The sequence below is a fragment of the Malaclemys terrapin genome, chromosome 21, assembly GCF_027887155.1.
Source record: "Malaclemys terrapin pileata isolate rMalTer1 chromosome 21, rMalTer1.hap1, whole genome shotgun sequence".
In the NCBI taxonomy this organism is placed as follows: Eukaryota; Metazoa; Chordata; order Testudines; family Emydidae; genus Malaclemys; species Malaclemys terrapin.
In genome coordinates, this window is record NC_071525.1 from 3,934,667 (window position 1) to 3,961,942 (window position 27,276).

The 27,276-nt window shown below is 55.6% G+C and overlaps 1 protein-coding gene across 1 annotated transcript; it reads left to right on the forward strand.

The window, feature by feature from the left end:
* The first annotated feature begins 1,971 nt into the window (after positions 1 to 1,971).
* Positions 1,972 to 21,745, forward strand: CRABP2 (cellular retinoic acid binding protein 2). Its single transcript, XM_054010324.1, has 4 exons — positions 1,972 to 2,305; positions 17,148 to 17,326; positions 19,071 to 19,187; positions 19,896 to 21,745. Exons 1-4 carry the CDS (start codon positions 2,236 to 2,238, stop codon positions 19,944 to 19,946), a joined length of 417 nt encoding a protein of 138 aa, XP_053866299.1. The 5' UTR covers positions 1,972 to 2,235; the 3' UTR covers positions 19,947 to 21,745.
* Positions 21,746 to 27,276: the final 5,531 nt, after the last annotated feature.

Below are 27,276 nucleotides of genomic sequence, written 5' to 3' on the forward strand. Positions count from 1 at the left end.
TATTGCTTCACGAGAGGTCCTAACATCCCCCCTTTCCCACCCCAAGTCTGGTCTTAAAGAAAAACTCATCTCCCTGCTCAGGGTCTGTCTACACAGCCCAGGGCTCTGACCCCGAAGCCCCGCTTCTGTCTGGTCTAAACCCGGTCATTGTGCAGAGTGGACGCAGCTCAAGCCACGGACCCGAGTCAGACGCAGGTGTGTGCAGGGCAGTCTGGATGCCTGAGCACTGCCATGAGACCTGGCTCCAGCAATTGCAAGCCCGGGTTTACGAGGCAGTGTGGACGCTCAAGCACGGGCTTGGAAACACGGTAACTGGAGCTGGGAAGGGCTTATTCCATTGTAGCCCTTACCGGGGAGGGCGTTGCTTTATATTTGACGGTAGTGCCTACAGGCCCCAGCTGACCCCCACAGTGCAAGGTGCTGTACATACCTACAGCAGAGATCAGTGCCTGCCCTGGAGAGTCTAAAGTCTCAAAAGGCAGAAGATTATTGTCCCATTTACAGCTGGGGAACAGAGAGAGAGTTTAAGTGACTTGTCCAAGGTCACCCAAGCTGGCTGTAGCAGAGAATTGAACCCCTAGTCTGCTGAGTGCCAGGTAAGGGCCTGCTCACAAAGCCGCCCTCCCCCTCTACCAGAGGAAGCTGAATGCTGGTTTCATTAAAGCCATCCAGTGGTTTCACTGGGGAGAGATGGTTTTGCCCCAGAGCTGCCAGTATGTATCAGCTAGACCGGGCCAGAACTAGGGTATTGGTTGTGATGGGCCTGAACCAAACCCCAGATCCTCATGTCATGGCATTTGGAATCCAAGCCTGTATCTTTGTAATTGTCAGAGCCCAAACTCCTGGGACACAACCCCCCTGGGACGCTGGGGAGTTTTGGAACCTGGAGCTGGGTGTTGCGACTGGAGTCCAGCTTCCATATTGATTTTTGCGTGGGTGGGGTGGAGATTTGGTTTGGGCCCAAACACTCCTGCAGTTCTTTGGGAGGGGGGCTGCGATGTGGCTCAGTCACAATCTTTCTGGGTTCAGATCCTCGCTAAGATCAGCCGAGGAATTGATCCAATTCAGTAGCTGAGCAGTCAGAGAGTTAAGAAGGAAACATGTGTTGCTGGGAGTCACGACCCATGCGGTCTAATCCCAGCTCTGCCACTGATCTGCTGGGTGACCTTGGGCATGTCACTTCCCAGTCCCCTCCCTGTGCCTCAGTTTCCTTATTGATAAAATTATTCTATGGATGAGAAGTGCTAGATAAGAGCTTGGTATTGGCATTAACGCATCTAATCCTGCCCCCCTGGTCTGTCCTGATCGGTATGCTTCCTAAGGGCCAGATTCTGCTGTCAGAGTGGTGTAAATCTGGACTAGCTCTCGACAGCAGTGGAGTTACTGCGGATTTACACCAGTGAGAACGCAAATGCGTTCCCGTCCCACCGTTGCCAGAGGAGCGCCCAGTCACCGGGCCGGCGTCGCCCCATCTTTCCACAGATTTCAATCCAGACTTCCCCCCCTCACCGGCGTGTGCCGCGGCGACGATCCGAATCTAGGTGCAAATGGCCTCGTACTACTGAAAGGAGCGGTGGGCCCGGAGGAGATGAGATGACCCAGGCTGGGGACGGGGCGCATGGCCCAGGTCAGAGTCAGGCTTTATTATTAGTGTGGGGCTGTGAAAATGGAGTAGACAGAGTGAGTCTGGATTGCTTCCTAACTGGGCAGGCAGGGAGCTCTGCCAATAAGCCAGCTGCCCTGCTGTTTAAAGCGACACCTACCCTGATTTTCCTTTTGCAAGGGGTGTGTGGGTGTGGGGGGGGATCAGGAGCTCCCCCCCAGACAGGTGAGCCTGGAGACATGTTTCTCTCCTCCCAGAGGCCGGGGGGAGGGACTAGACAGGGAGGCTGAGCAGTAACATGACACATAAAGGGATGGGGGAGAAAGCGCTGGAGAGCAGAGGGAGAAAGGAGGCTCCTGTGTGGGGCAGGGACGCAGGCACCGGAGCTCCCAGGCTTGTGGGAAACCTCATTAGGAGACAGAGAAAGAAGGGGGGGGGTGTCAATCAGCCAGGGGTGGGGGGAAGGGGCGCGAGCTCCTTTCTAAGGCTAGGGGAGAGCAGAGGGGTTAGTAGGTGACCAGCCAGTGCAAAAGCTTTGCCCCCTCCCATCATCCCCCCCCCTCTCCAGCTAGGAGCTGCCCGGTGCATTTCTCTCTTCCCCACCCGGCTGCTTTGCCCCCTCCCGCTTCGAGATGCCCAATTTCTCCGGGAACTGGAAGATGAAGCACTCGGAGAACTTCGAGGAGCTGCTGAAAGCGTTGGGTGAGTCAGTGGGAGCTCTGCCCCCCCCGATCCCTGAGCACTGAGGCCAGCCCGAGCCGGGGGGGGGAATAGCAGATGACTCAGGGTGAGACAAGCCAGCTGCTCGACATGAACCCGGCATCACCCCGTGGGGCAGGGAGCGCTGGCTCCGTGGAGAGCATCCATCCCCGGGCTCTCGGAGGGGTGCTGGAAACTGACCCTCCGGGGCCGCCTTCTGGTCTCACTCACGCGTGCCTAAATCCGGAGTCACTCCACTCCCGGCTGCTTCGGTTGGCCTCAGTGGAGCTGCTCTGGGTGTACCTGAGACCGGGGGTAAATCTCCTGGACGGAATTGCTCTGGGTGGGCACCAGGAGTCACGGTATTGCTCTGGAGTTACACCAGAGATAGCGGAGTAACTCCGCTGAGGAGATCTGCTCTGGATTTACACGGGCGAACCGGAGATCAGGATCCGGCCCTACGGTGGAAGCGAAGGGAGCCTGGCGCTGGATTAGACCGAACCTCAGGGGTGACTGGGAGCGACAATGGGCCTGATTCTCCTGGCAAACTGGTGTAAGTCAGGAGTAGCCCTTGAAAAACCACTGGGGAGTGAGTGGAGAATTGGCCCCAGTGGCTAATGTAGCGGGGACTAAACTGTCTGATGGGGGCAGGGAGTTCTTTTCCTTCTCTTCCCCTCCTTTTTCCTGGTTCTGTTCTTTAGCCTCCCTTGTCAGTGCCCTTCTCACCCCAAGCCCCCTCTCCTGTCGGATCTACCAGGGAGCAGCAGGAGACCGTCAGGTTAGGACTGGCCTTGTTGCAGATCATCCCCTTGGGATGCCAGCTGAAGCATCTGGGAATCAAACCGCAATTCTCCCCCATGGGAGGTAGAGCCTAGTGCTACCTTCTGGCCGTTTGCTGCCACGCATGGGTGCAGGGTGCTCTGCCCAGCGCCCGGGGGAGGGTCTGTCCGGCCTCAGCTCTGATCCCCAGCCGGCTCCCCCTCCCCTGTGCACCCCGCCAGTGCTGGGGGGGCGGGGGGGCGGGGGGGCGGGGAGGAAGATGGGACTTTCCAGCCAGCCCCACATATCTGCAGAGGAAGTGAGTAAACGCTGAGCCTGCGAGGGAGTGACGCACTCTCGGATGGGCCCGTGAGGGACTCAGCCTGCGACTTCGGGAGCGTTTGGCTCCGTGCCTCAGTTTCCCCATCTAACGAGACTGCTCCCTAGAGGGGGTTGTGAGGCAAAACGAATCGGTGCTTCAATTCTGCAGAAAGGGGTGTGGTAAAAAAAAAAAACCTTGGGATGCTGCAGGGAGGGGGTGAGTGGGTGGCTTGGTCTGGATCCAGCGTTCAGGGGGGTGCTGGGATCTGGGATCCTGGCATGGCTCATTAGCCCCCTTGTTATATCTGTGAAGTTTCAGTTGGGGGCGCAACTGCTCCTCCCCTCTAAAGTCTAGGGGCTCCAAGGGGATGGCGGGGGGGGAGTGGGCTGCTCCCATTGCATGCCCCCGCCACCATAGACAATACCCTGCCTGCTTGTTGGTTGTTATAGACTCAGAGACTTTAAGGTCAGAAGGGACCATCATGATCATCTAGTCTGACCTCCTGCCCATCACAGGCCACAGACCCTCGCCCGTCCTCTCCTGTAATGGGATTGTACGGACTGTGTGTGTGATCGGGGACACCCTGCCATGGGAGACAGGTAGGGAGAGCACCTGTAACAAACAAGCAGGAGCCAATGTGAAAACCCCTTTAGGTAACGATCTATAATACACCCCCCCCCATGCTGAAAAAGGGGTCCTGATAAATTAGAGACGTGGTCAGACCAGCCTAAATTACTAACAAGGCTCAACCCTTCTAATCACAGATCTCCCTGGGCTTTACAAAGACACCTTAGTATGGCTATCCCCATTTTACAGATGGGGGAAACTGAGGCACGGATGGGGGGCTTGCCTAAGAGTCACACAGCTCATCAGCAGCCAAGTTGGGAAGAAAACACAGACTTCCTGCCGTCCGCTCACTGCACTAGGCTTTCCTCACAGAGCCAGGAGCAGAACCTAGGAGTCCTGACACCCAGACCCTTGTTTGAACTGCTATTTTCCCTCCATCCATGCTTAATTTGTGCAGGGGCTGAGCCCGACACCTCTGGGCCTGGCAGTTCAGAGCCCCGGCACCTCTGGGCCTGGCAGTTCACAGCCCCGGCACCTCTGGGCCGGGCAGTTCAGAGACCGGCACCTCTGGGCTGGGCAGTTCAGAGCCCGGCACCGCTGGGCTTGTTGCATCAGTTATGAATGTAAAAAAATTCCTTGCATCCCGGCCCCCCTTCTATTACAATTAAGCCCTGCCCTGCGCCTCTGACCTTTCCCCAAAGCCCCTGTGTGCTCTTTAGCTCTGGGGTGGCTGGGGCCGGTCACCCCCTGTCGATTGCAGAAAGCTCTGGTCTTTCTCTGACCACCAAACCTGAGCAATGTTCGAGCAGCCCAGGCTGCTCGCTGGGGTGTGTTGAGATACGGGCTGTAGCTCTTGGCACCGGCTCGGGCCTTCGTTGTTGGATGCCGTTTGGGAACCCGCCTGTGTCCCGGCAGAGTTGCTGTGGACTGTGTTATGACTAACCTTTCACAACCAGCGCGAGCCTCCCCCGTGGCGATCTCGCCTGCCCCTGCCGAGGCGCTGGCGCTGCACAGAGAGGGCTTGGGGCTCGTCCTCCTCCCTCCCGGCTTTTTCTTGCAAACGACATGGAAACCACAACAGGGCTGGCCGGGCCTTGGTGGAAGGGCCCCGGTGGGGACGCCTTGTTATCTCCCCATGAGCTGTGCGGAGAGCTCCGGGGTGGCTGCTGGGGGCGGTCCCTTTCGGTACGTCTACACAGCGAAGAACAACCTGTGGCTGACCTGAGCAAACCGTCTCCGCTGGAGCTTGAGTTCTTGGACCCTCCCAGCTCGCAGGGTCCTGGGCCCCACGCCCCAACCCCAGCCCAGATGTGAAACAGTCCCACCGCCCGAGTCAGCTGGCACGGGCCAGCCGCGGGTGTCTCGTTCCTGTGCAGACAGACCCTCTGTTTGCTTGGCAGTGAAGGGTCTAGGCCCGGGGTGGGCAAACGTTTTGGGCCGAGGGCCACATCTGGGTATGGAAATTGTATGGCGGCCGTGAATGCTCAGAAAATTGGGGTGCGGGGGGACAGTGAGGGCTCCGGCTGGGGGGGCGGGCTCTGGGGATGAGGGGTTGGGCTGCAGGAGGGTGCTCTGGGCTGGGACCAAGGGGTTCGGAGGGCAGGAGGGGGATCAGGGCTGGGGCAGGGGGTTGGGGCATGGGAGGGGGTTGGGGTGCAGGCTCTGGGCGGTGCAGAAGCAGCGGCATGTTCCCCTTCCGGCTCCTACAGGGAGGCATGGCCAGGCAACTCTGCATGCTGCCCTGTCCGCAGGCGCCGCCCCTGCAGATCTCATTGGCTGTGGTTCTCGGCCAATGGGAGCTCTGGGCGCGGCGGTTGGGGTGGGGGCAGCGTGCAGAGTCCCTTGGCTGCCCCTACGTGTAAGAGCCAGAGGGGGGACATGCCACTGCTTCCAGGAGCTGCGCGGAGTCACGGTACGCACGGAGCTGGGCAAGCCCCGGACCCTGCTCCCCGGCAGATGCTCGAGGGCCAGATTAAAACGTCTGAAGGGCCGGATGTGGCCCCCGGGCCGTAGTTTGCCCACCCCTGGTCTAAGCAGATTGGCCTAGAAGATAGCACACTGGGCTGGTGTTTAGGAGACCTGATTTCTAGTCATGCCTCCGTAAGTGGCCTGGTGGGTGACCTCGGGCAAATCATGTCTCCTCTCCATGCCTCAGTTTCCCCCTCTATAAAATGGGGCTAATGATGCTTATCTCCTTTGCAAAGTGGTTGGTGAGCTGTGGCTGAAACGTGCGAGTGGATGGTAAGGAGTTCTTACGTGGCTGTGCTAACAGGTTCCCAGTAGATCTTTGCTCTTTGAAAAGCCCCTTCTACGAGGCAACGGCTGGTCACGTGAGAGGGGGCCCCGGTGTCTTCGCTTTGTCGGCCACGCTAAAGGTGCCGCTGCTGCTGGTGAGGTCGGCTGTGGTTGTTGGACCCAGGAGTTCTGGAACTAAAAGGTGTGAGATTCTACTGGTGGCACTAAACGTCTGTTAGCTGAAAACCTGCATCAGAGCGCTAGGCATAAACCTGTCCAGGTGATCCAGCCACTGGTGACCAAGGAGCACGGCACATTAGCATGGGTGATACAACGCATCCCACCCCGGGCACTTACGGGCACATCTGTCTCCACTGCACTCAAAGGGTGTGACTCACCTGGGTCAGCTGAGGTGGGCTCATGGCGCTTGGGCTGAGGGCTATAATACCGCAGCGTAGGCATCCGGGGTCTGGCTGGAGCCTGGGCTCTGAGACCCTGGGCGGGGAAACCGAGCGTCTACACTGCAGTTTTGAGCCCCACAGCCCGAGCCCCGTGGGGGGCACATGCAAGCTAATTGCTTGTGCAAGGTGTGGGGGTGGGAGTAGGTGGGGGGCAGGAAGAGGATTCTTAAAGAGACAGGCCCCCCTTCCTCCAAAAAAATCTGTGCTGGGGGTGGCTGTGATCCAGGCTGCTGCAACCGGGCAGGAGATGCCAAGCTGTGAGTGAAGCCAGCCCGGCTTAGGGGGGGTCCCCCCAGAAGGAAACAATTAGTGAGGAAAGCCCGGGGTGTGGGGGGGGAGGTTGTAGGGCAGGGGCATCTGGGCTCCTGGTGTCACCTGGGAATTTAAAGTTGGGGAAACCTCTTGCTCCAGGGCCAGTGAGGTCTCAAGCGCCTTCCACCGGGATCAGGCCCATCGAAGGTGAAATGGCCCCGGGGTGTAAGAAAATGCCTTTCGGGTCAGATTTCCTAGTGCTAAGCGTTCAGGAGCTTCTACTGGGGAACAATGGAGAATACTCCCCTTCCCCGCATTGGAGAACAAGGGAAAAATCCCCTCCTCCTCCCTCCCTCCACTACTGGAGAACAATGGAGAGACCCCCTCCCCCCACCGAGGACAAAGGAAAATGCTCTCCCCCCTCACTATTGAGAACAATGGGAGCTGCTGGGTTCTGGGAAGTCAGTGACCAGCCTGGCTAGATTCCTCCCAAACCCTCACCAGGCAGTGGGGCGAAACACCCCCCATTTGCCAGCGCTCGCTTGCTCTCCCCTCCGCTTGACCCTTTCTAAGTGAAATGAGAAGTGAGTGGAGCAGAATATTTTCCAGGTTAGAGGATATGTAACAAATACTTCAGTATAATTATCACTTACTTATGTTTCACTTGGTTTTCTCCCCCCCAACCCCCCTTCCCTGTCTCCGAATCAGCGACGCTGGAACTCACAGGCGCTGGAGAAACCTTAGCAGAAATATAAATCTGCCAGCTGATGGAGTAAATCTTGGGCTTTCCCACAAAAGCAACAGGGGTCCCGACTTTTATCAGGCATGGGATTTCACTGGCATCTTAGCAGCATTAAGCGAAGTTGATCTCTCCTGGCACTTACTGTTTTGTGGGGGGACTGGCCGGCTATAAAGGGGAAGGGACACTCAAGATAATGAGCCATGAAATTTAAAGATCGGACTTGCTTCCCCAGGCTCATGCTGTTTTACCTTTTGCATTTGGCTAAGTTTAGGTAGTTGAACTTGGTTTGTTGGTTTCCTCCTTCCTTTGTTTCTAGTCGCTTTCGCTTCCTAAAGTAGTAAAACACTGTTGTGTGAGGGTCTCTGAGGCAGCCGGGGGAATGTGTAAATGTAGCTAACTCTGGGGTTTATTAGGATCATTACTTGTAATACACGAGGTCAAGATTTTGAAAAGTCACAATTGCTTGGATCTCGGTGCCCAGTTGGGGGGGAAGAGGGGCGCTAAAGCACCCGGGCCAACCCCGAGAGTTTGAAAATCATGAGGCAGGACTCCAAAACTAGTGAGATTGCCAGAAACATTCGTGAGATTTTTAAAACCGATAATCTTTGCTTTCTGGTGTCGGAGCTTTTAGGGTAATGTTCACTTTCTTTTTTTAAGCTTCTTTCTGTACGCATGAGGGCGAGAACCTTTTTAAAAAATGAAAGCGGAGGTCTTCCCATGACTCCAGGAGCTGGGGCTTTAAGCAGAACACCTATGGTTGTGCTGCTCATGATAAAAACCACAAGGGTTGGTCACGCTGCTGAAGAGACCTGATCTCCCTCCCCTACCCCCACACATGCAGAGTGAGCAGTTCTTGCTGCAAATCATTTAACTGGGATCTCACCTCTGGGTTTGAATTCACCCAGAAGTGTAGGCAGCTCACCCCCACCGACTTGTAACTTGTTCAGTCCAGCTGCAGAGCAGAATAGAAAACCTCTAATTATTGAGGGAGACCAGTTTCTGGCTGAGCTGAACTGTCTCAGAGAGGCACATAGGAATGACCAGATTGGGCCAAACCAGTGCATCCATTTAGCCCAGCACCGGCAGCTGCAAAGAAAACTCTGCTGGACATCCCTGGGATAACCTACCCACAGAGGAACTTCCCTCCCTGATGCCTGAGGATGGATATCCAAAGCTTCCTCTTTTAAATCCTTCCCATTATAACTCGGGATGTTGTCATTATCCATATATGCGCCCAGTCCTCTTCTGAATACTGCTCAGCCATTGGCCTCGGCAGTACGTTGTGGCAATGAGTTCCACAGGCACGAGCGTGGGTCATGTGGCATTGCCGAGAGGCACATGGATTGTCTGGTTTCTGCCCCCTGGAAATGATGGGGGCGCGGACACAAACCAAACATCTCGGGAGCTACAGCTCAGAAGCCAGCCCTGAATTTCCTTGCTCCAAGGAGAGAGGCTGGCACCCTTACCCCGAGCCCCTAACCCGGTGCCCCAGCACAATAGTGGAATGCAATGGGAACAATGACCTATGCACGAGGTTTGGGCAGCTTCCAGGGCATTGCATTGCTCAGAGACAGGCCCGTATTGTGAGGAGATGGGAATGCCGAAAAATGGGGGGGGGGGGGGGTCCTATTCTTCCGGCAGCGCTCGCGCCTTGACTCCTGGGGCGTCAGACTAGGAGAAGAAACATCCAAGAATTTGATCTGTGGCCTTGTGCACCCAAAGGTCAGCCCTGCTTCTGCGCCGAGCGCTCTCTGACTAGCCGGGGAACAATGCAGCTGTTCCCGTGAGCCAGGCCTCCTGTTCCGTGCAACCCGGATCTTTGCAGGCCCCCGAGCGGGATTCCGGGCAGCGGTAGCATGACCGTGTTGTTGCCGGTTGGAGCAAACCAGACAATAACGGGGCCAGCAACGGGGCTGGGATTTGCAGCTCTGTTGCGTCCCGGGCGGCTCAGCGAGGCGCTGCGAAGACGTTGGCTCGGTCTGTAGCTGAGTGCAAATGGAGCAATAACCACTCGGGGTGGATGGAGTCCGGCAGCAGCAGGGAGAATGACATCCCGCGGCAAGCGAGCGCCAACGAGAAAATGGCGGGGGGGCAGATTTTTAGGGGCTGCGCTGTTGCCTTTGCGTCGTGACTTTGGCTTCCTTCTCCAAGACTCAAGCAGGCGGTGCAGCGGTCAGTTGGGGGCAAAGCTGCCCACTCCACCCTCCAGCAGCCTCCATTTGCAAGAATGACCCACGCGCCACGGGCTAGATTTTACATGAGGAGTCCCCCGATGTCTCTGGGCCACAGAATCTCACGCAGGCTGGAGCTGACCAGCTGGGTGCCTGGGGGAAAGCCACTGAATTCCTCACTTCCCCCAGCTGTAACATGCAGCTAATCAACCTCCCCCCGGCCCGGGGCTGTCTTGTCAGAGGGTGAGCTCTCTGGGGCAGGGATCGGCTCCTGCTCTGTTGGTGCAGCCATGGCATAATGGAGCCCTGGTTACGGGCAGATATGTCACCACGATAAACCCATCACCTGCCTGCTTTGGTCCTGCTTTGAGCAGGGGGTTGGACTAGATACCTCCTGAGGTCCCTTCCCACCCTGATCTTCTATGATTCTGTGCTTCTCCCCCTCTGCTTCCTGTATCACTGACCGTCTCTTCCCCTGCAAGATCAGAGGGACATTAGGCCCATCTCTCGGGGATGGTCAGCAGGCAGGTCAGGCTCACGTCTTTGCACTGATAAAGGCTGGTCTTGTGGTGGAAGGCCCTGGCCCAGGGGCTCAGGAGACCTGGGTTCTGTTCTCAGCTCTGCCCTAGATGCCCTGTGCGACCCTCAGCAAGTCACTGTATTCTGATGTGCCTCAGTTTCCCTCATCTGTAAAAAGAGAATAAGCCTTCTCTTACTCTGGTTTCTCTTCAGAGCAGCGTGGTGTAGTGGAGAGGGCTGGGGCTCAGGAGGGTGGGATTCTGTTCCCTTCTCTGTGACCGGCCTGCTGGGTGGGCCACTTTGGCCCTCCAGGCCTCAGTTTCCCCAGCTGTAAAATGGAGCTAATGACATTGACTTCCCTTGTCAAGCGCTATGAGATCTATGGATGGAAAGCTTTATAGACGAGCTAGGGGGAGTTGTGCGTGTTGTTATTTTGTCTTTGGTGCAGGGGCTGTCTCTTGCAGTGTGTCTGTGCAGCACCCGGCACCATGGGGCTCGGACCTTGACCGAGGCCTCTTAGGCACGACTCTACTAGCAATAATAAAGAGTTTACCCAGCCCTAGCATGGAGCATCTTGCTGGCTGGATTGCTGGGATCCGTGTCTCTGGGACGCACCCTCCCTTATTTTTCCTTATTCAGCAAATTTATCCCTTGAACAGCCAAGCCCTGAGAGCAAATAATGGGGAGGAATTTAAACCGCCGGTGCTGCTTTGCAGCTGGGGTTATTCTATCTCCGCAGCACGAGGCTCTGTCATGGAAAGTCAGGGCTCCGATCCTGCCCTAAGAAGCCTCACAACCGGGGAATAATGAGCAGATCGGCAGCAGCCTGTCGCTGCCGTGTGTACCCCAGCGATCTTATACGGCACACGGCTTCCTTCCCGGGGCGTGTCTACCCCCGACTTGGGCATTGCAGCGGTGGGTGTACGGGAGTAGCCTGATTGTGCTGAGAGGGGAACTAAGTACCTAGATTTAGCGTAACCTTTCTGAGAGGCAGGGTGAAGAGTGGGTTCTGTTCCGACCTACCCATTTTCCTGTGGATCTGACCGTTCTGGAGATGATCCAACACCCTCCTTTGCCTGTCTAATGTCTTTGTCACCCAAGAGAAATTCTCTTTCCATCCATAGCAAGCTTTTATCCATGGATCTCACAGCGGTTTCCTAGCATTAAACTTCCCAGCGGCCTGGGGAGGTGTCCTAGCATCGTTACTGCTGCTATACAGCTGGCAGAGGGGAAATCGAGGCACGGAGAGGGAAAAGGGACTTGCCCAAGGCCATGCAACGAGTCAGCGGCAGAGATGGGATTAGCACTCAGAGCTCTGGCCCCAGCTGATGGTTTCGCTCCTCATGTGACCCCAACTGTTCCTTGCTCCCCACACCCCCTTAGCCACAGCTAGCAATGCAGGGGTCAAAGTAACACAGAGGATATTCTAGGCTGCTCACAAGACCTTCCGTCTACCACAGCCCGGGGGTCGGTGGCACTGTTCTGATTTACACCGGCTGGGGATCTGTCTCTATCTTGCCCACGCTCACCCCTGGCCCAAGAAGCAGGGGGAGGGACAATCGCCCTCTTTAACCCCTCAAGCATCAGCATCATCTGTCTTCGCCAGCAGTGTCACATGGTTCCTGTGTCTCATGCTGCTCCCTCCCTCCCCCAAACTATTCGTGACTCAGCATCCGGAGCAGACTGTCGGATCAGACCCTCTCTCCCCCCACGCCTGGTGACAAAGGACCGTCTGCCAGCCAGCCAGGGGCAAGGGGCAATGTATCGCGAGGCTGGTGCTGCATTCTCCAGCGGGTTGCCCCAGCCCAAAGAGAAGCGCAGCCTCTTGGAGGTGTCTGGAGTGGGGCCAGCTCCCGGAGCAGGGGCGCCGGTGTGGGCGGTGCGCATCTTGCACTCGGAGAAGCTGGATCTAGTCCTATCATCGGCTGCAGGCTGTGTGTGTACAGGGGGAGATTCTACATTCCCGAGCCCGCCCGCCCCCATCCCATTCTCCATCTGGGGTCAGGAGTCCAGGGGACCGGGGGGAAGTCTAGGGACCTAGCTGAGGTCCTCTTCGGTGCATCTGTTAAGTGGGTTTTGTGCTGGTGGGAGCCCCCATGTCAGCAGCTCTGGAGTCCTCGGTTACTCACTGTAATAAGGGGGCCAAAGGCAGAAACTGCATGGCTTTTCCCCAGCTCCCAGGTCCCAGCTCTGCAAAGCCCCCATCCATCTGCCGAGGCAGCTAACAAGGGGATGGTACCATTCTTAGCAGGCCCAGGGACACTTGAGGAACCGAGCTGAGACCCAGCAAACTTGCTTCATGTAGGTCACTAGTTCTCCATTGTTCTGTACCTACCCCCCACCCCATCTAGCTGGCATCCCCCTTCTCCTTAGCCATGGGGGAAGAGCAGGTGGGTTGTGACCCCCTGACACCATGTGTTCTGCCCCCCAGGGGCTGAGATCCCCTGACCCAGGCTGCAATCCCACACGTTCATGTCACATGGCCCACAGGGCTGAGACCCAGCGAACTCGCTTCATGTAGCCCCCCGGAGGCAGGATGTGAGAGGACGCCCGTGATGTTCTAGGGAGCGCCTTAACTCCTAGCACCGAGACGCGAACCGGAGCGTCTCTGATCCCGTCTGCGCTGCATGGGCATTCCCACGGTGAGGCCCAATGCCCTGCCCCAGCATGCACTGGGCTCAGGGCAAGATCCGGGACTGATTCTCCAGGGGACAGCCTCTGTCCTGGTGACCCGAAGTCCTGGTCAGGCTAGAGGGGGCTGTTCCCCAGAGGTTACAACAGTGTCCGTCTCCTAGATTTCCAGACGCAGCGAGCCTGGTTCTCAATCAGAATCACACCCCACTGGCGGTGTCCGGGGGCTGCAAAGCAGGTGATGCCTTGAGACTCCCCTCTGCACTGGGGGTCTGCCCTGCTTGTGTGGCGCTTGTGCAAAGGCCTTGCAGCCCCCTGGGTTCAGGGGCTAGTTCTCAGCCTTTGGCATGGTCTCTATGCTCAGGAGAGGCCCCAGGGCTGGAAGAGCAGGGAGGGATGCGGGCCAGAATTGAGGGGCATCGGCAGAGCTGTAGGGGGGGGGGAGCCCAAGACTGGAAGAGCAGGGTGGGGGTTGAGAGTCACAATGGAGGGACACATAGATGCAGACTATGGTCATGGAAGGGGTTTTCCTGCCTGCTCGAGCGATGGTAGCTAGGTTGACAGAAGCATTCTTCTATTGACCTCGCTGTGTCTACACTAGGGGTTACGTAGGTTGACCTAAGTTTTGAGTGTAGATCAGGCCTGAGTCTCATGTTATCACAGGACTCCAGGGGCTGGGGATTTAAGAAGAGCTACAACTATCCGGAGACTTGGCAATGCCATAACACAGGTCACAGAATCTCAGCCAGTGTCTGCCCCATAGCCCTATCTGCTGCGGGGAATTCAAGTGGATTAACCAAAGGTGGACATTTAAACCAGATTAAGCCCCGCTGTAGACACTCTCATTCAGAATAAAAGCAGCCTTAATTTGGGTTAGTTTAATTCACTTCCAAAGTGCAGAATTATCCTGGACTAAAATCACATTTATTCTGGACTAGGAGCTCTATTCCGGTCCATTTCCCTGTGCAGACAAGCCCTGGACATGCAAAGAGGTTGTTGCGTTGGGAAAGGAGCACTGAGGCCCCTTTGCTGTACTCTGTCGACTTCACTCATACCCATTTTAAGGCCCCTTTAGCTGGTTTAAGAGGCCTTGGTGTAACCAAGAATCAGGCCCTTATTTTTGTAGGGTGCCCAGGGTTAGAGACCCGTTTTATCCAAGGTGCTAAGCCCCTGCAGCTCGATGTACATCACAAAATCAGGCCCTGGGTGTCTCGGGCTCAGCCCTCAAGGTAAGAGGATGCTTCTGAAAATCTGGGCCTTGACCGCTCCCTGCTTCAGTTTCCCCCATCTGTAAAATGGGGATGGTGCTATTTCCCTACCTCGCAGGGCTTAAAGGGTTAATGTAATCATGTCTGGAAAGTGCTTTGAAGATGGAAAAGTGCTCGGGTTTTCGTCCTGGACGTTAGTCTTAGTTCTGGGGCGTGGCTTCATTGTACACGAGCCCAGAGGCGCTAGGGGGCGCTGTGCAGCAGGGAGGCGGGTGGGTGACTCAGTAGGGGGCACTCTTCCCTATGTCTCAGTGCTGACCCCAACTCCCCGCTTGATGCTAGGGGGCGCTGGGCTACTACAGGTTCCATGGTGCAGATGAGATGTAAAACAAGACCCTTAGTGCTTCTGGCTACTCATATCCAATAGCCCTTTTCACAAATTCCAGTCATGGTGGCTGTACCGGCTTCCCTAAAATTACCCCTGGAGTTTTGTTGAGGTGGAATATTTTCCTTCACTTCCACTGAATTGCTGTGAAGCATAGTGTTGCTGTGAGCTGCCAGAGTGTTGACATGGCCCACCCCAGAGGTGGCTGCATTTCCGTGCGGGTTGAGTGCATGCTGTTAAATAGCTGCTATGTTCCACCCCAGACATGGCCCCAGTGCACCGGCGAGTGAAGCAATCCAAGTATATCCATTACCCTGAGATCATGCAGGATAAAAGATGAACTGTTACATGCCAGAATTGTTATTTTTATGACCTAACATCATGAAGCAATTTTTACAAGAAGAGTAACCTTACCACGCCCTTAATGAAATCACAGCAATCTCTGTTTGCATCAAGTAATCAATGAGCCCCAAAATAAAATAAAGTAAAAATTGGCAGCCTCTAGAACTTGGAACAACTTCAGGTTTCAAAAGAGCCTTTTCAGAAACAATAAAACATTCCCAGAGGGAGAGATCATTACTTCCCTTCTTCCCCTCTGAGAGTCACTTAACCTCTCTGGGCTGGGTTCACACCGATGTAGAATCCCAGCTGTTAGAAGGGCTGGGAGGATTTAGGGTCGGATGGCTTGGCTTGACCCAGATGTAACAGCCACACGCCCTAGCTCTTATCATCCAGTAGATTCAAAGCATTTCACAAAGGAGGTCAGTTTCATTATCCCCCTTTTACACCTGGGGAAACTGAGGCATGGAGCGGAGCAGGGACGCACTCAGTGACAGAGCCACGAACAGAACCCAAGTCTGCTGTTTTTCAGGCCAGTGCACTACCCACTAGGCCATGCTGCATCCCCTGTGTGAATTAGCAGTGACTCCATTGATGTGGATGGTGTTTACATGGATGAAGGGTAGGCATGGCCTTAGGTCAGGGGTGGGCAAACTTTTTGGCCCAAGGGCCACATCGGGGTGCGAAACTGTATGGAGGGCCGGGTAGGGAAGGCTGTGCCTCCCCAAACAGCCTGGCCCCCGCCCCCTGACTGCCTCCCTCAGAACCACCGACCCATCCAACCCCCCCGATCCTTGTCCCCTTACCACCCCCTCCTGGGACCCCATACCCCAAACCAGCCCCCCCAGGACCCCACCCCCTATCCAACGCTCCTGCTCCCTGTCCCGACTGCCCTGACCCCTATTCACACCCCCGCCCCCTGACAGGCCCCCCAGGACCCCACACCTATCCAACTCCCCCTGTTCCCCATCCCCTGACTGCCCCAACCCCTATCCACACCCCTGCCCCCTGACAGGCCCCCCGGGACTCCCACATCTATCCAACCGCCCCCTGCTCCCTGTCCCTTGACTGCCCCCCCGGGATCCCCTGTCCCTTATCCAACCCCCCTGCTCCCCATCCCCCGCCCCCTTACCATGCAGCTCAGAGCAGCAGGAGCTCACAGCCCCACCGCCCGGCCTGGCCGGGCTGCCCGCACGGTGTGTGGCTGCAGGGGAGGGGGGACAGCAGGGGAGGGGCCGGGGGCTAGTCTCCCCGACCAGGAGCTCAAGGGCCGGGCAGGACGGTCCTGCGGGCCAGATGTGGCCCACCTCTGCCTTAGCTTCTGTTTTAGGAATGGCTAATAGAAGTTTGAATCACTGGCTAGTGGATTGTTAGGCAAACAAAGAGAACCCCAGCACCGATCCGTTACTAACCCCTCGATCTGCAGCACAGTCCCGGGCTACTGCACACGTTTCCCCGGCGTCCTGCAAGCTGCAGAGAGGAGCTGCCTGGGTTCCCACTGCCAGCTCTGCCCGGCGGGCTAACAAAGCCCTCATTCTCCCACGGTGCAGGGTGTCCCCAGAGGAAGGTGACATCTCTCTGTCTAGGACTAGATCCCCCTTGTTGTCTTTGTCAGACCGGGAGTCTTCTCACGTTTCCCCCTCTCCAGCTCTTGGGCAGATTAAGTAACGTGGCGGCAAGAATTCTGTCTCCCACCACATTTCCCGCCCTCCATGCCACCTTTCCTCAGATTTCTACTGTCACACAACTGCTGTTGTGTATGTTGCCATTGTCCCCTATTGGAGAGAACTGGGACTGATCAACATTGTCTCATAAACCCTCTACTGCTACTGGGGATTCTCCTTTAGTGCAGGTGTCTCAGGAGCATTTGAGTTCTGTCCCCACTTGCTATTTGCATTACAGTTGCTCCTAGAAGCCCCAAGTGAGACCATCATGCCAGGGGCTGCACAGACAAAGACGGCTCCTGCCCCAAGGAGTTCAGTCTTAACAGACAAGGAAGAAATTATGAGTCTTATTTTTACAGATGGGGGAAACTGAGGCACGGAGCAAGTTGCTCAGCGTTAGTTGGTGGCAGCGGTGGGAACTGAACACTCATGTCCTGAGTCCCAGTCCAGTGCTTTGACCCCCTAGCCCAACTTATCTCTGCTATGCCTGAAAGATGTGAAGCTGGGAGGCCGCCCTTGGTGGGCGGGCCTGTCCAACTTTCCTGGTAAGGCCCTGGACAAGGAGGGGCCTGACGCCATCTTGTTTGCAGGCGTCAACGTGATGCTGAGGAAGATCGCGGTGGCCGCGGCTTCCAAGCCGGCCGTGGAGATCAAGCAAGACGGCGAGACTTTCTATATCAAGACCTCCACCACGGTGCGCACCACCGAGATCAACTTCAAGATCGGGGAAGAGTTCGAGGAGCAGACCGTGGACGGGCGCCCCTGCAAGGTAGGGGGAGCTGCTCCGGGCAGCAGGGGCTGCATGGCCCCCGCTTTTTGGAGCTAAGTCCCCTTTATTTTATCTGGGGGTGGGGGGGGGGAAGCAGAGAGACCCCTAGACAGCTCAGGCCTTGGCTGAGGGGCTGATCCTACCCCCATGGAAGTCCCTGGCGAGACCTCCATGAGTCCAGTGGGGCGCCCAGCTGCCACTGCTTTGCTCCTGCTAATGGGGAGGGGATAAATAGTCCCTTGGGTGTCCTCTTGGTGGCGTAGGAATACCCGTGGGAAGTGATGAGTCACAAGATGGCGTCCCAGAAGTCAGGGAAGCTCAGACCTGAGCCTGTAGCATGAGGGTCAAGTTCTTCGCCGGGGCCCAGCTTGTGTTGCTTCTGTTAATGGGGTGCGGTGAAATAGTCCCTCTGGTAACTGTGCTGATGGGGCAGGGATACCTCGTGGGGAGTGCTGAGTCATAAGAGGGCATCCCACCTTCTCAGAAGAGGGCTGAGCCTGTCCCATAAGGGCCATGTCCTCTAAAACCGCTCAGCCTTCGCCTCTGCTAACGAGGAGGGGTAAAATAGTCCCTCGGAGAGCCGTGGCGGTGGCGTAGGGATCCCCGGTTAGGAGTGACACGTCACAAGATGGTGTCCCGGCGGAGGATAAAAGCGCCGCCCGGGAGCGTGATGGGTCACGAGCTGGCGCTGTAGAAGCCCCAGCGTAAGTCCCACGAGGCCTCCTTGTGCCACGTCCCATGATCCTCCTGGCTCCCGTCTCCAGGCGGCGGAGCCGCTAAGATATATCTGAGCAAACTTCCCTCCTTAATCAATATGGGGGAGACCCTTCTGAGCCTGGCCGATTCCTGTTGATATTCACCTCCTCCCGCTTGTCGTACGCAAAGACCCTGCCAGGACAAATACGACAGGGGGTTTCCCCATTGTGTCCCAGCTTGGCTTCTTTCTTGGGGACTCAGAGCCTTGCCGGGTGGCTGCCCCGTCTCTGGCTGGGAGGTCCGGGCAGGTTTTCATCACATAACCCCCCAACGCAGTCGTGGGGGAGCTCTACCTGCTCTTGGTGTATGCCCCTGATCAAAGTGTCTTAAAGGGGCAGCTTACTCAGTGTGACACATACACAACCCTGAACTCCAAGTCATGCTGTGTGACACCCCTCGGGTCCCGGTCTCCAACTCGGTGCGACACACACACACACACACACACACACAACAAGGGTCAGACACATACACCCATATCTGGACTCTGACTCACAATGTGTGACACACACACATAGACACAATCTGGATTGCAGTCACTTGGTGTGACGACACCCCCTCTCCCCCACGGACTAAGCGTCACATAGACAGACAGACAGACAGACAGACACACACATCTGGACTCCGACTCACTAGGTGTGACACACACCCACTGGATTGCAGTCGCTCGCTGTGACACACACACACGCACTCCTGCCTCTGTAGCTAGCAGCCCGTTCCCTCCCCCTGAAGGGGCGAGGGCTCCTTTCTTCCTCGCCATCCCATCCCATCCCGCCCCCCAGTGCCCCTCCGGGTGACGGATGAGCCCACACAACTGTCAGGCTGCACTAGAGTGTGGAACAAATTGCCAGCTTCTCTCTTGTCGAGGGCTGGGCCTGTCTAGTGCGTGATGGATGAGCCTTGTCTGCCGCTGAGCTAGTAGGGGCATGGCGGGGGCTTTGTGATTTAAAATGCGGTTGCATTGATCTTCTCCTTCCTTTCTTCCTTCCAGAGCCTGGCCAAATGGGAAAGTGAGAACAAAATGGTCTGTGAACAAAGGTTGCTGAAGGGGGAAGGGCCCAAGACCGGCTGGTCCCGGGAAATGACCAACGATGGAGAACTCATTCTGGTAGGCTGGCCTCTGCACGCAAAGGGTTAACCCCCACCCCCCCCACACACACACCCGTTGCTGTGAACCCCCTTTTGCTTTCTGGCACAGGGTGGTTAAGCGCCAGCTGCGAATGCAAGAGTTGCCCGGGGAGTGAATGCCCGTCTACACTACAGCTGCAACAGTGTTTTATAACCAGCTTGTGACGCTCTCCTCTGAGCGGTGGCCATCTGGGTCACCTGTGTTTGTGGGTCGGCTGCCTGACTGGTGCATTCTGGGACAGCCTGGGCAGCGCTCCCATAGTGCCTCAGGAGAGCATGCCCTGGGCACCTGCATGGCCTGAAGCAATGCATTCTGGGAAGAAGGAGGCCCAACCCAACTGGTTGTACTGGGCGAGGATCCTGCCAACACTGTGCTGAACTGGCCAGGGCTTTCCAACAACTCCCCGCCCAGAGATTCCATCCCAGGGGGTCACGTTGAGCCCAGTGCAGGCTGGAACAGGACTTTGGAAGAGGGGCAGGGCCTGACTCCAGTGCCTTGCACTTTGTGCAGTGGTTTACACCCGCACCCCCCAGCCGGCACGGGTGCAAATGGCTGCCCGAGGTGCAGGGTGTGTGTGCTGGGGGAAGGGGCTTACATTGCAGTGTAGACGTACCCTCAGTGACCGAGCCCTGAGCAGTCGTCTCTGGGGTCTGCTCCCTTTGTTTATTTCCCCTCTTGCTGTTCCAGACCATGACAGCCGACGACGTGGTCTGCACGCGGATCTACGTCAGGGAGTGAGACGCCCCGCTGAGCAGCGGAGGGTACTCCTGGCACCGCCCCCTTCCCGCTTGCCAATTGCAGCCTCTCCGCCGACTTTCAGTAACCACTCCGCCGGACTCCAGAGTATCCCGTTTACATGATGCAGGCCAGCGGCACCGCTCCACTTCATATTCCACTATCAGCCAGTCTCCTCCCCTCTCTGCCCGCTCCTCCCACAGCCTCTCTTTGCCCATGCAGCCCACAGAGCAATGTGAACTCCTCCCGGCCCCTCGTCCAAGTGGGTGACACAGAGGGTCACCGTGTATCCACCCCCACCTCGGCTAGAGGTGACGCTAACGAAGCTGTCACTCCCAGCCACAGGGGGTTTGCCTGATTTGCGCCAGGATGGGGAAGGGGCCCTCTCTCAGCCAGTTCACGGTGGGCCCTGGAGAGTGCTCACCTTGGAGATGACCCTGAGCCAAACCCCGCTTTCCATCAGCCTCGGTGGGCTTTGGATCAGGCCCATGTCCTGAGCAAACCTGGCGGTGGCTTGAAGTTGCGGGAATCGGGATGTGAATTAGCAGCCCAGGACTTAATGGTCACTTCTGCTTTGTCACTTCCGGCCGATTTTTGTGCCCCTGGAGTATGAGCTGGGTTAAGACAATGAGGGCCACTCCGCACTGATTTAGCCACCAGCTGCCGAAATGCTTGGCAGTTCTGAGACACATCTGCATTTCCAGGTGCTGTCGCCCCAAGGCCTGATTCTGGGTTATTCCATTCCTGCACGTGGAGCCAGGATGTGGGGGAATGGGTTAAGGTGGCTTTGCCCTCTGCGTATTCTGGTGCTGTGCCCAGCCCACGGTGTACATTAGTCTTCATTGTCCTCTGCCCCCATGGCCTCCCAAATGTAGGGAGTACCTGTAATGCACTGCACGCTGGCAACGCCCCCAATTTCCTCTTTTCTGGGAGCAGGGCTGGTGGAGAGCCCTTACCCCAGCTCCACATCGGCCAGGGAGGCCCACTGACAGTTGTACTGGTTTAACTAGAGGCGTGAATTTAAACCGGCACAAACCCATTAGTGCATGCTTTTAAACCGGAATAAGAGCATCCACACGCAGGGGTTTGCCCTGGTTAAAGTGAACTGGTTTTAAAACCGATTTCAGTTCAACTGGTGCAACTTTCCTGTGTAGACAAGATCTTCGTTACTGTGAGACAAACAACTTAGCAGCAGTGCACTGAGGAGATCAGTTTCCCTTCTAGAGTGGGGCTGAAGCTACTTATAGGGCAGAACCCAAAGGCACCTGGGTTGTACTTGAACTGTGGGCAGATGGAGCGCTGATTCTCATCCCCACCCCTTTATTTGCCCTCTCTCTGGATGGAATTTACCCCTGTGCGCAAAGCCTATGTGTAACCACCCTGATGCCGCACAATGCTTTGTCCTCCCGTAATAGGAAAAGCCCACCCCAAAGGCTCAGGTATCCCAGTCCTGGGTTCAGTTCCCACACTTGACCAGTTTAGGGTGATCAATACCAGGAGCTGCATGGGATGGTTTTTTTTTTTTCCCATGTGAAAAATATCAACAAACACAACATTTCAGGTTTTCATTAAAAAAAAGAATCATTTTTTCAATAAAACCTCAAATGTTTGAACCATTTTTTTTCACAAACATTTCCATTGCACTGAAAAGCCCTTACCCACGGCGGATGGGGAATGGCCCGATGGGCACATTTCAGGGATCTCTTGTGGTTTATCAGAGGGGTAGCCGTGTTAGTCTGAATCTGTAAAAAGCAACAGAGGGTCCTGTGGCACCTTTAAGACTAACAGAAGTATTGGGAGCATAAGCTTTTGTGGGTAACAACCTCACTTCTTCAGATGCCAAAATAGATTTCCATTCCATACGGCTAAATGCAGTGCCTTGCATGGTGTCAAGTATCAGAGGGGTAGCCGTGTTAGTCATCTGAAGAAGTGAGGTTCTTACCCACGAAAGCTTATGCTCCCAATACTTCTGTTAGTCTTAAAGGTGCCACAGGACCCTCTGTTGCTTTTTGTGGTTTATATGCATCACCAAAACACCATTCAAAACGGAGCGTCAGGGAGTGAATTGGTGCATTGCCTTTGAGCCGGCCTTGTCTTCAGAGGTACATTACACCGGGGGCCAGTGATTTTAGCTTGCCTCTGCTTTGGGCACAAGAAGGGTTGGGGTTTTTTTTTTTTTTGGTTGTGGTCAAGAAATGGCCTTTTTCATGGGCAATTTGAGTGAAAAATCGTTCATTTAAATTCCCCCCCCCCCGTGTTACAGTGGAATCCCTAATTGATGAACTAATTTGAGACAGAGGAGTCCATAAAATTGAAAAGTTCATAAAATCGAGCCTCTCCAAATGACAGTCCTGTCCGTACGACGTGTAAATTACAGGGTGGTACAATGCACCAGGAGCTTAAGGAGGCCTGAAAAAAGTGTATGTGGGCCGGGGGGTCTATCTCAACCTGAGAGCAGCAGCTTTGGTAAGACAGTGCTTAAAGTGCACTCCTTCCGTGACCCAGCTCCATTACAAAACGATTTTGGGCCGGGTTTACGCCCCCTGGAGACTCCCTCCGCTTCAAGCGCCACCGTTGTTGCTTTCTTCTTGTCCTGCAAAGTGATTCCCGGTGCATTGAAGGTATCGGAATGGGAAGGGACTTGTTCTTCATTGACTTGGTTCATATAAGTGGTCCCGGAGGGCTGGGCTTCGTAAAGTCAACATTTTGCCACCTTGCATGTGACTTACTGCATAGGCTTGCGCACAGGGGTAATTCACCCCCCTCCGAGACACCTTCCCCCTCCCCCATCGCATCCCTCTGGACAACAAGAGTTTCAAGGTGAAAAGTGGAAAGTGCTTTTTAAAAAAAACAAACAACAACCTGGCATTTTTATTTTATACAGAATATTTTTTCATATTCCCGTAGGAAGAAGCTGTAACCTAGCTGAGCTGCGTTCCTCTTCCCGTGTAGGGCCCTGTGCTTTCTCTCCCCTCTCTCAGTAGTTGCAACTTTTTCTGAGTATTTATTTGTTAATATTTTATTAAGAAGGAAACCGTGAACAAGCCCGTCTCCTGCGGGTCTGCGCAGCATTGCAGCTTGCCTGGAAATACAATGTCCTTCCGACCCAACTCTCTCTAATAAACGGTTGATGAACGTATGCCTTGTCCTGGTCGTTCCTGGAAATCGCTGGGGGTGAAAATCACCAGCTCCGCGAGAGCCTTGATTCCTCTTTACACAGTCCTGGCAGCGTCACGTATGGGGATAAGTTGCTGCTAGTGGGGTGGTGTAAAAGGTGCCAAGTGGGGGAGGAATAGCTCAGTGGTTTGAGCATTGGCCTGCTAAACCTAAGGTTGTGAGTTCAATCCTTGAGGGGGCCATTTAGGGCCACTGGGGCAAAAATCAGTACTTGGTCCTGCTAGTGAAGGCAGGGGGCTGGACTCGATGACCTTTCAGGGTCCCTTCCAGTTCTATGAGATAGGTATATCTCCATATATTAAGCTGAACAAAGCCTGGAGTCTTGTGGAAGTAGATAGGTCAGAATGGGCTGGCCACTCCCAAGGGCTCAGAGGTTCCATCCCCTGCCGAAGTCTGAGCGAGTTTGGATCCCCTGCTCTGGATTCAGGCCCAACTCAGGTGTGAACTGGAATGGTTGCTCCTGTGATGATGCAGAGTTTGATGCTACTGCAGGGCCAGCGGCTCCTGCTCGAAGTAATGGGGTGGCATTAAAGGAAGGGAAAGCGTGGGCTGGAGGAGGCGGAGGAGAGCAAGACGCGATGACAGCACCGAAAGCTTGGGCACTTTAGATCTAGATGGGACGATGCACCTGCGAACATGTTGCAGCAGGCAGTCCTGTGCTCAGTTGTGTGGTACAAGCAATGTGGGGGGGGGGTTCCTCTTTTTCCCCCCCATCTCCATTTGCCATCCTCTTCTGAGAGGAAGGGGGGCCTTGTGACCCAGGGCCACGCGCTGCCCATGTGAGTCACTTAATCAGTTCCGCATCTGAAAGATGGGGATAATATAATCCTTTCTTTGTGGTTTTCCTGCTGGAGCCCAGGAGCTATTTGGGGACTGGACTTTGTACAGCCCCTAGCACGCCGAGGTCCTGCTCTCAGGAGGGGCACTGGTGGAACCCCAGTAATAACAATCCCTTTGCCCAGCGCCCTTTCTGGAGCCGTTTCCCAGCCTGGTTTGAAATGTCCTGAGGGGGCGGTGGGGTAGGAGGCTCCTTCAATCTCTTTCTTTCCTCCTCCCCCTGCCCCATTTACTCCCCGATTCCTGGAACGGGCACAGCCAGGACCCCCAGCTGTAAAATCGCTTCCTTTGATTCTAATTACAACACGAGCTCTTCCAGCTAGGCCGGCGCGAAGTGTAACAACAATCAAAGACCACGCAGGGGCCCAGAGGGTGCCGCAAAGCCCCAGCTAATACCAGCCCTGCCAACCGCCCGGGGAAAAGACACAAATGCGGCATTGTTAGCCCGAGACCAACTAGATTCCTGCTCGTTTCCCGGCCAGGCTGCGCGTCCGAGGAGGATCTGATTCGATCCTCCCTGGTCGTTCCTCTTCTTTTATTAGCTCGCTGGACTCAGCTTGGCCTCTCGAATCGGACGACGGCATCCGGCTGGAGAATCACCTCACCCCGCCACAGTCCTCATCCGAAGGAGGCTGCGGCGCCAGCCCTGACCCCCTAGCAGATCGGGCTCCCTGGAATGCTGCTGGTCTTTCTTTGCCCCATTGGCTGGCAGTGGGCCAGATCCTCCGCTGCTGTGGATGGAGCAAGGCCGATTTACACCCGGGGAGGATCCAGGCCTTTCTTCTGCCCTTCTGCATGTTGGATCAGTGTACTCTAAGGCAGACTTTGGCAGGTGTGAGTACCTCTTTAAAAGCAGGGCATGATGGGAGCCCCTGCAGGGGTATAAAATAGAGCACTGAGGCCTCGCGCTCACTCTGGTGGTGCCTGTGATGAAGGGGAATGTAACGCCCGTATCTTGGATATTGAACCAGGTCCTTCAAAGCTGACCCACAAGCCTCAGTATCTTAAGCCAAAGAGCTAAGTGATGGCAAATCCTATGGATTGAGGAGGGGGGGAATTCTAAATTTGGGCATACTCTCTGCTTTTTGGACAGAGATCCTTCGTCTGGCTGTGAATTCTGTAAAGTTTGTGCCATGTGTCTGGAGTGCCTGACGTATCTTAGTGAATCATCTGGGTGCAGAGAATTTGGGGACAGCCCCCATAGCTGCCCTGAGCAGTGGTTTGAGTTTAAGGGGGATTTTTCCAAGCCCATGTCACACAGGAGCTGAGACTTCTTGGAAACCGGAGCGCCTCCAAATGAGGCCATCAGTGTAGGGACTGGGGCAGGATTCTCCTGTCCTCTCCCCAGTGCTGCTGGGGTGCTCAGCGCTGGGCTTTCGCTTTGTCCTGGTCAGAGGCCAGCTGCAGCGGCCACAGCTGGGTCTGGGTTTGGATTCCAAAGCGCCGATGCCCTGCTGCGGTGGCCAACCCTCCAGGATTGCCCGGGAGGCTCCAAGAATTAAAAATTAATCTTTAATGAAAGATATGTCATGTGACGAAACCTCCAGGAATATGTCCAACCAAACTTGGCAACTCCCTCCCTCCCTTCTTCCCCGAGGCCTTCCAGGTCTTCAGGCTTGTGGGTTTCAGGCCCAATCAACTGAAACCATAATGCGACCTCCCTCTCCAGATCAGCGTGGGGAGTGGGGGGGGGGGCGTACCCCCCCCCTTCAAAGCTCCCAAGGCATCATCTTCCTGACCCTCCAGTCTCTCTCCCGCGACGGCTTTGTCAGGGGGTTGCCCTTTGCTCTCGCAGGGGCCCGTTCCACATTTACGCTCTTCCATTCGGGAGCGGCCCCTGAAATAATTAAACCATTTGTCACGGTGGGAATCGCTTTCCTTTTTGAAAGGCCGGTGGCCTGCCTGTGCCTCCTCCCCACCTCCACCCGCCCTGCCAGGGCCGCTGCACAGCCTGTAAAACCTCCGGCGTGGGCTTTCGTTGCCCCAGTGCCCTAGGGGATTGCATTCCATTTTTCCTTGCTGTGGGAGCTGGGGAGAAGATTGAATTCCCGGCACACTGAGGCACTGAAAGGTTGCAGAATCCAAGCTCTGGAGGGCTGACTCTGAATAACATCTGCAGAGCCGAGCGGGGAAGCACAGGTCTCTGCCAGACACAGGAGATCAAGCCCGATGCGGGCGAGGTCATGCCACAAGGAGGACGCCATTTTGAAGAGCGCCTCACCCCCCTCCAGCAACCGGGCATGCATCGTGCGAGGCCAGGTCATGTTGCTGGTGGGGACGGAGCAGCACGCTCTTCAAAATGGCACCCTCCAGGCGTGATGCCGGACACGGGCCGGACCATAGAAAAACAGGCTCACAACCGGATGAGCGGCCGGCCTGCTGAAGAATTCCTGTTGTACTGTCGTCCCCTCTGCCAAGCAGCAGCCGGTCTATGGGGCGGGCGGCCTTGCATCTTCGTTTCTTGTTGGAGAAGTTAATGAGGCAGAATCTGGGGACCTGCTTAGTGAAACTTGCTTGTTCAGACTTTATAGCCTAGCCCTGGAAGAGAGGTGGTTGCAAACGGCACTCGGGCAATCCCTTCTTTGAGAAACCTCACCCCAGGGAGCAACTCTGCACCCCAAAACTGACTCTAATTAGAGCGATTAAGGCAGAGCGCAAACTCCCTTGCTACATGGAAGAACTGCCCCTAGAAGAAACAGCATCACAGAATTAACCCCAGTGCAGCGTTTCTCCCAAGACTAAAAACTTGCTCGCACACCTGCCAAGAAAATGAACTTATAAGCCGACGTGAAACAGCGCCATCTGGTGACCCCCCCATAACTAATACTTATCACAGCTCTGCCCTGGGGGTTCTCTGTCTCCAGGGCTAATAGAACCAAAATGGTGGATCCAGTCACCCTCTTTCTCCACATGCTGCGGCAGCTTTCTTGATAGAAATAGTGCGATTTCAGGCCCATTTCAAGTAAAGGCTTTGTAGGTTTCTGTTGGGGGATATGGGGAGGCGAGGGCTCTGTGTGTTCTGTGGCTTGGTGATTCTGCCTTAATAAAATGTCCTTCGCTCAGAGCAGGGCGGGAATGGCCACGCATAATTGCATCAGTCTTCATGTTGTCTTTGCACAGAGGCATGTTTAGTTAGATCAAAGCCAGATTATGCCGGAGAAACTGGATGAGAACAAAGAACCAGCCCTTTAAAGATTACATCAGGGAGGTTCTCCGGGCTCCCAGGGTGTGTGCCAGATGCACTTTCCCTGAAAATAAAGCCTACAGATGATTTCCTGACTGCCATTGTCCTGACATGAGGAGGGAATAGGTGCAAGGA

Excerpts from the sequence above, each read along its gene's own strand:
- CRABP2 (XM_054010324.1), top strand. The coding sequence starts at position 2,236 with ATGCCCAATTTCTCCGGGAACTGGAAGATGAAGCACTCGGAGAACTTC. Across the intron at positions 17,327-19,070 it reads TGGACGGGCGCCCCTGCAAG|AGCCTGGCCAAATGGGAAAG; the intron begins GTAGGGGGAGCT and ends TCTTCCTTCCAG. Across the intron at positions 19,188-19,895 it reads ACGATGGAGAACTCATTCTG|ACCATGACAGCCGACGACGT; the intron begins GTAGGCTGGCCT and ends TTGCTGTTCCAG.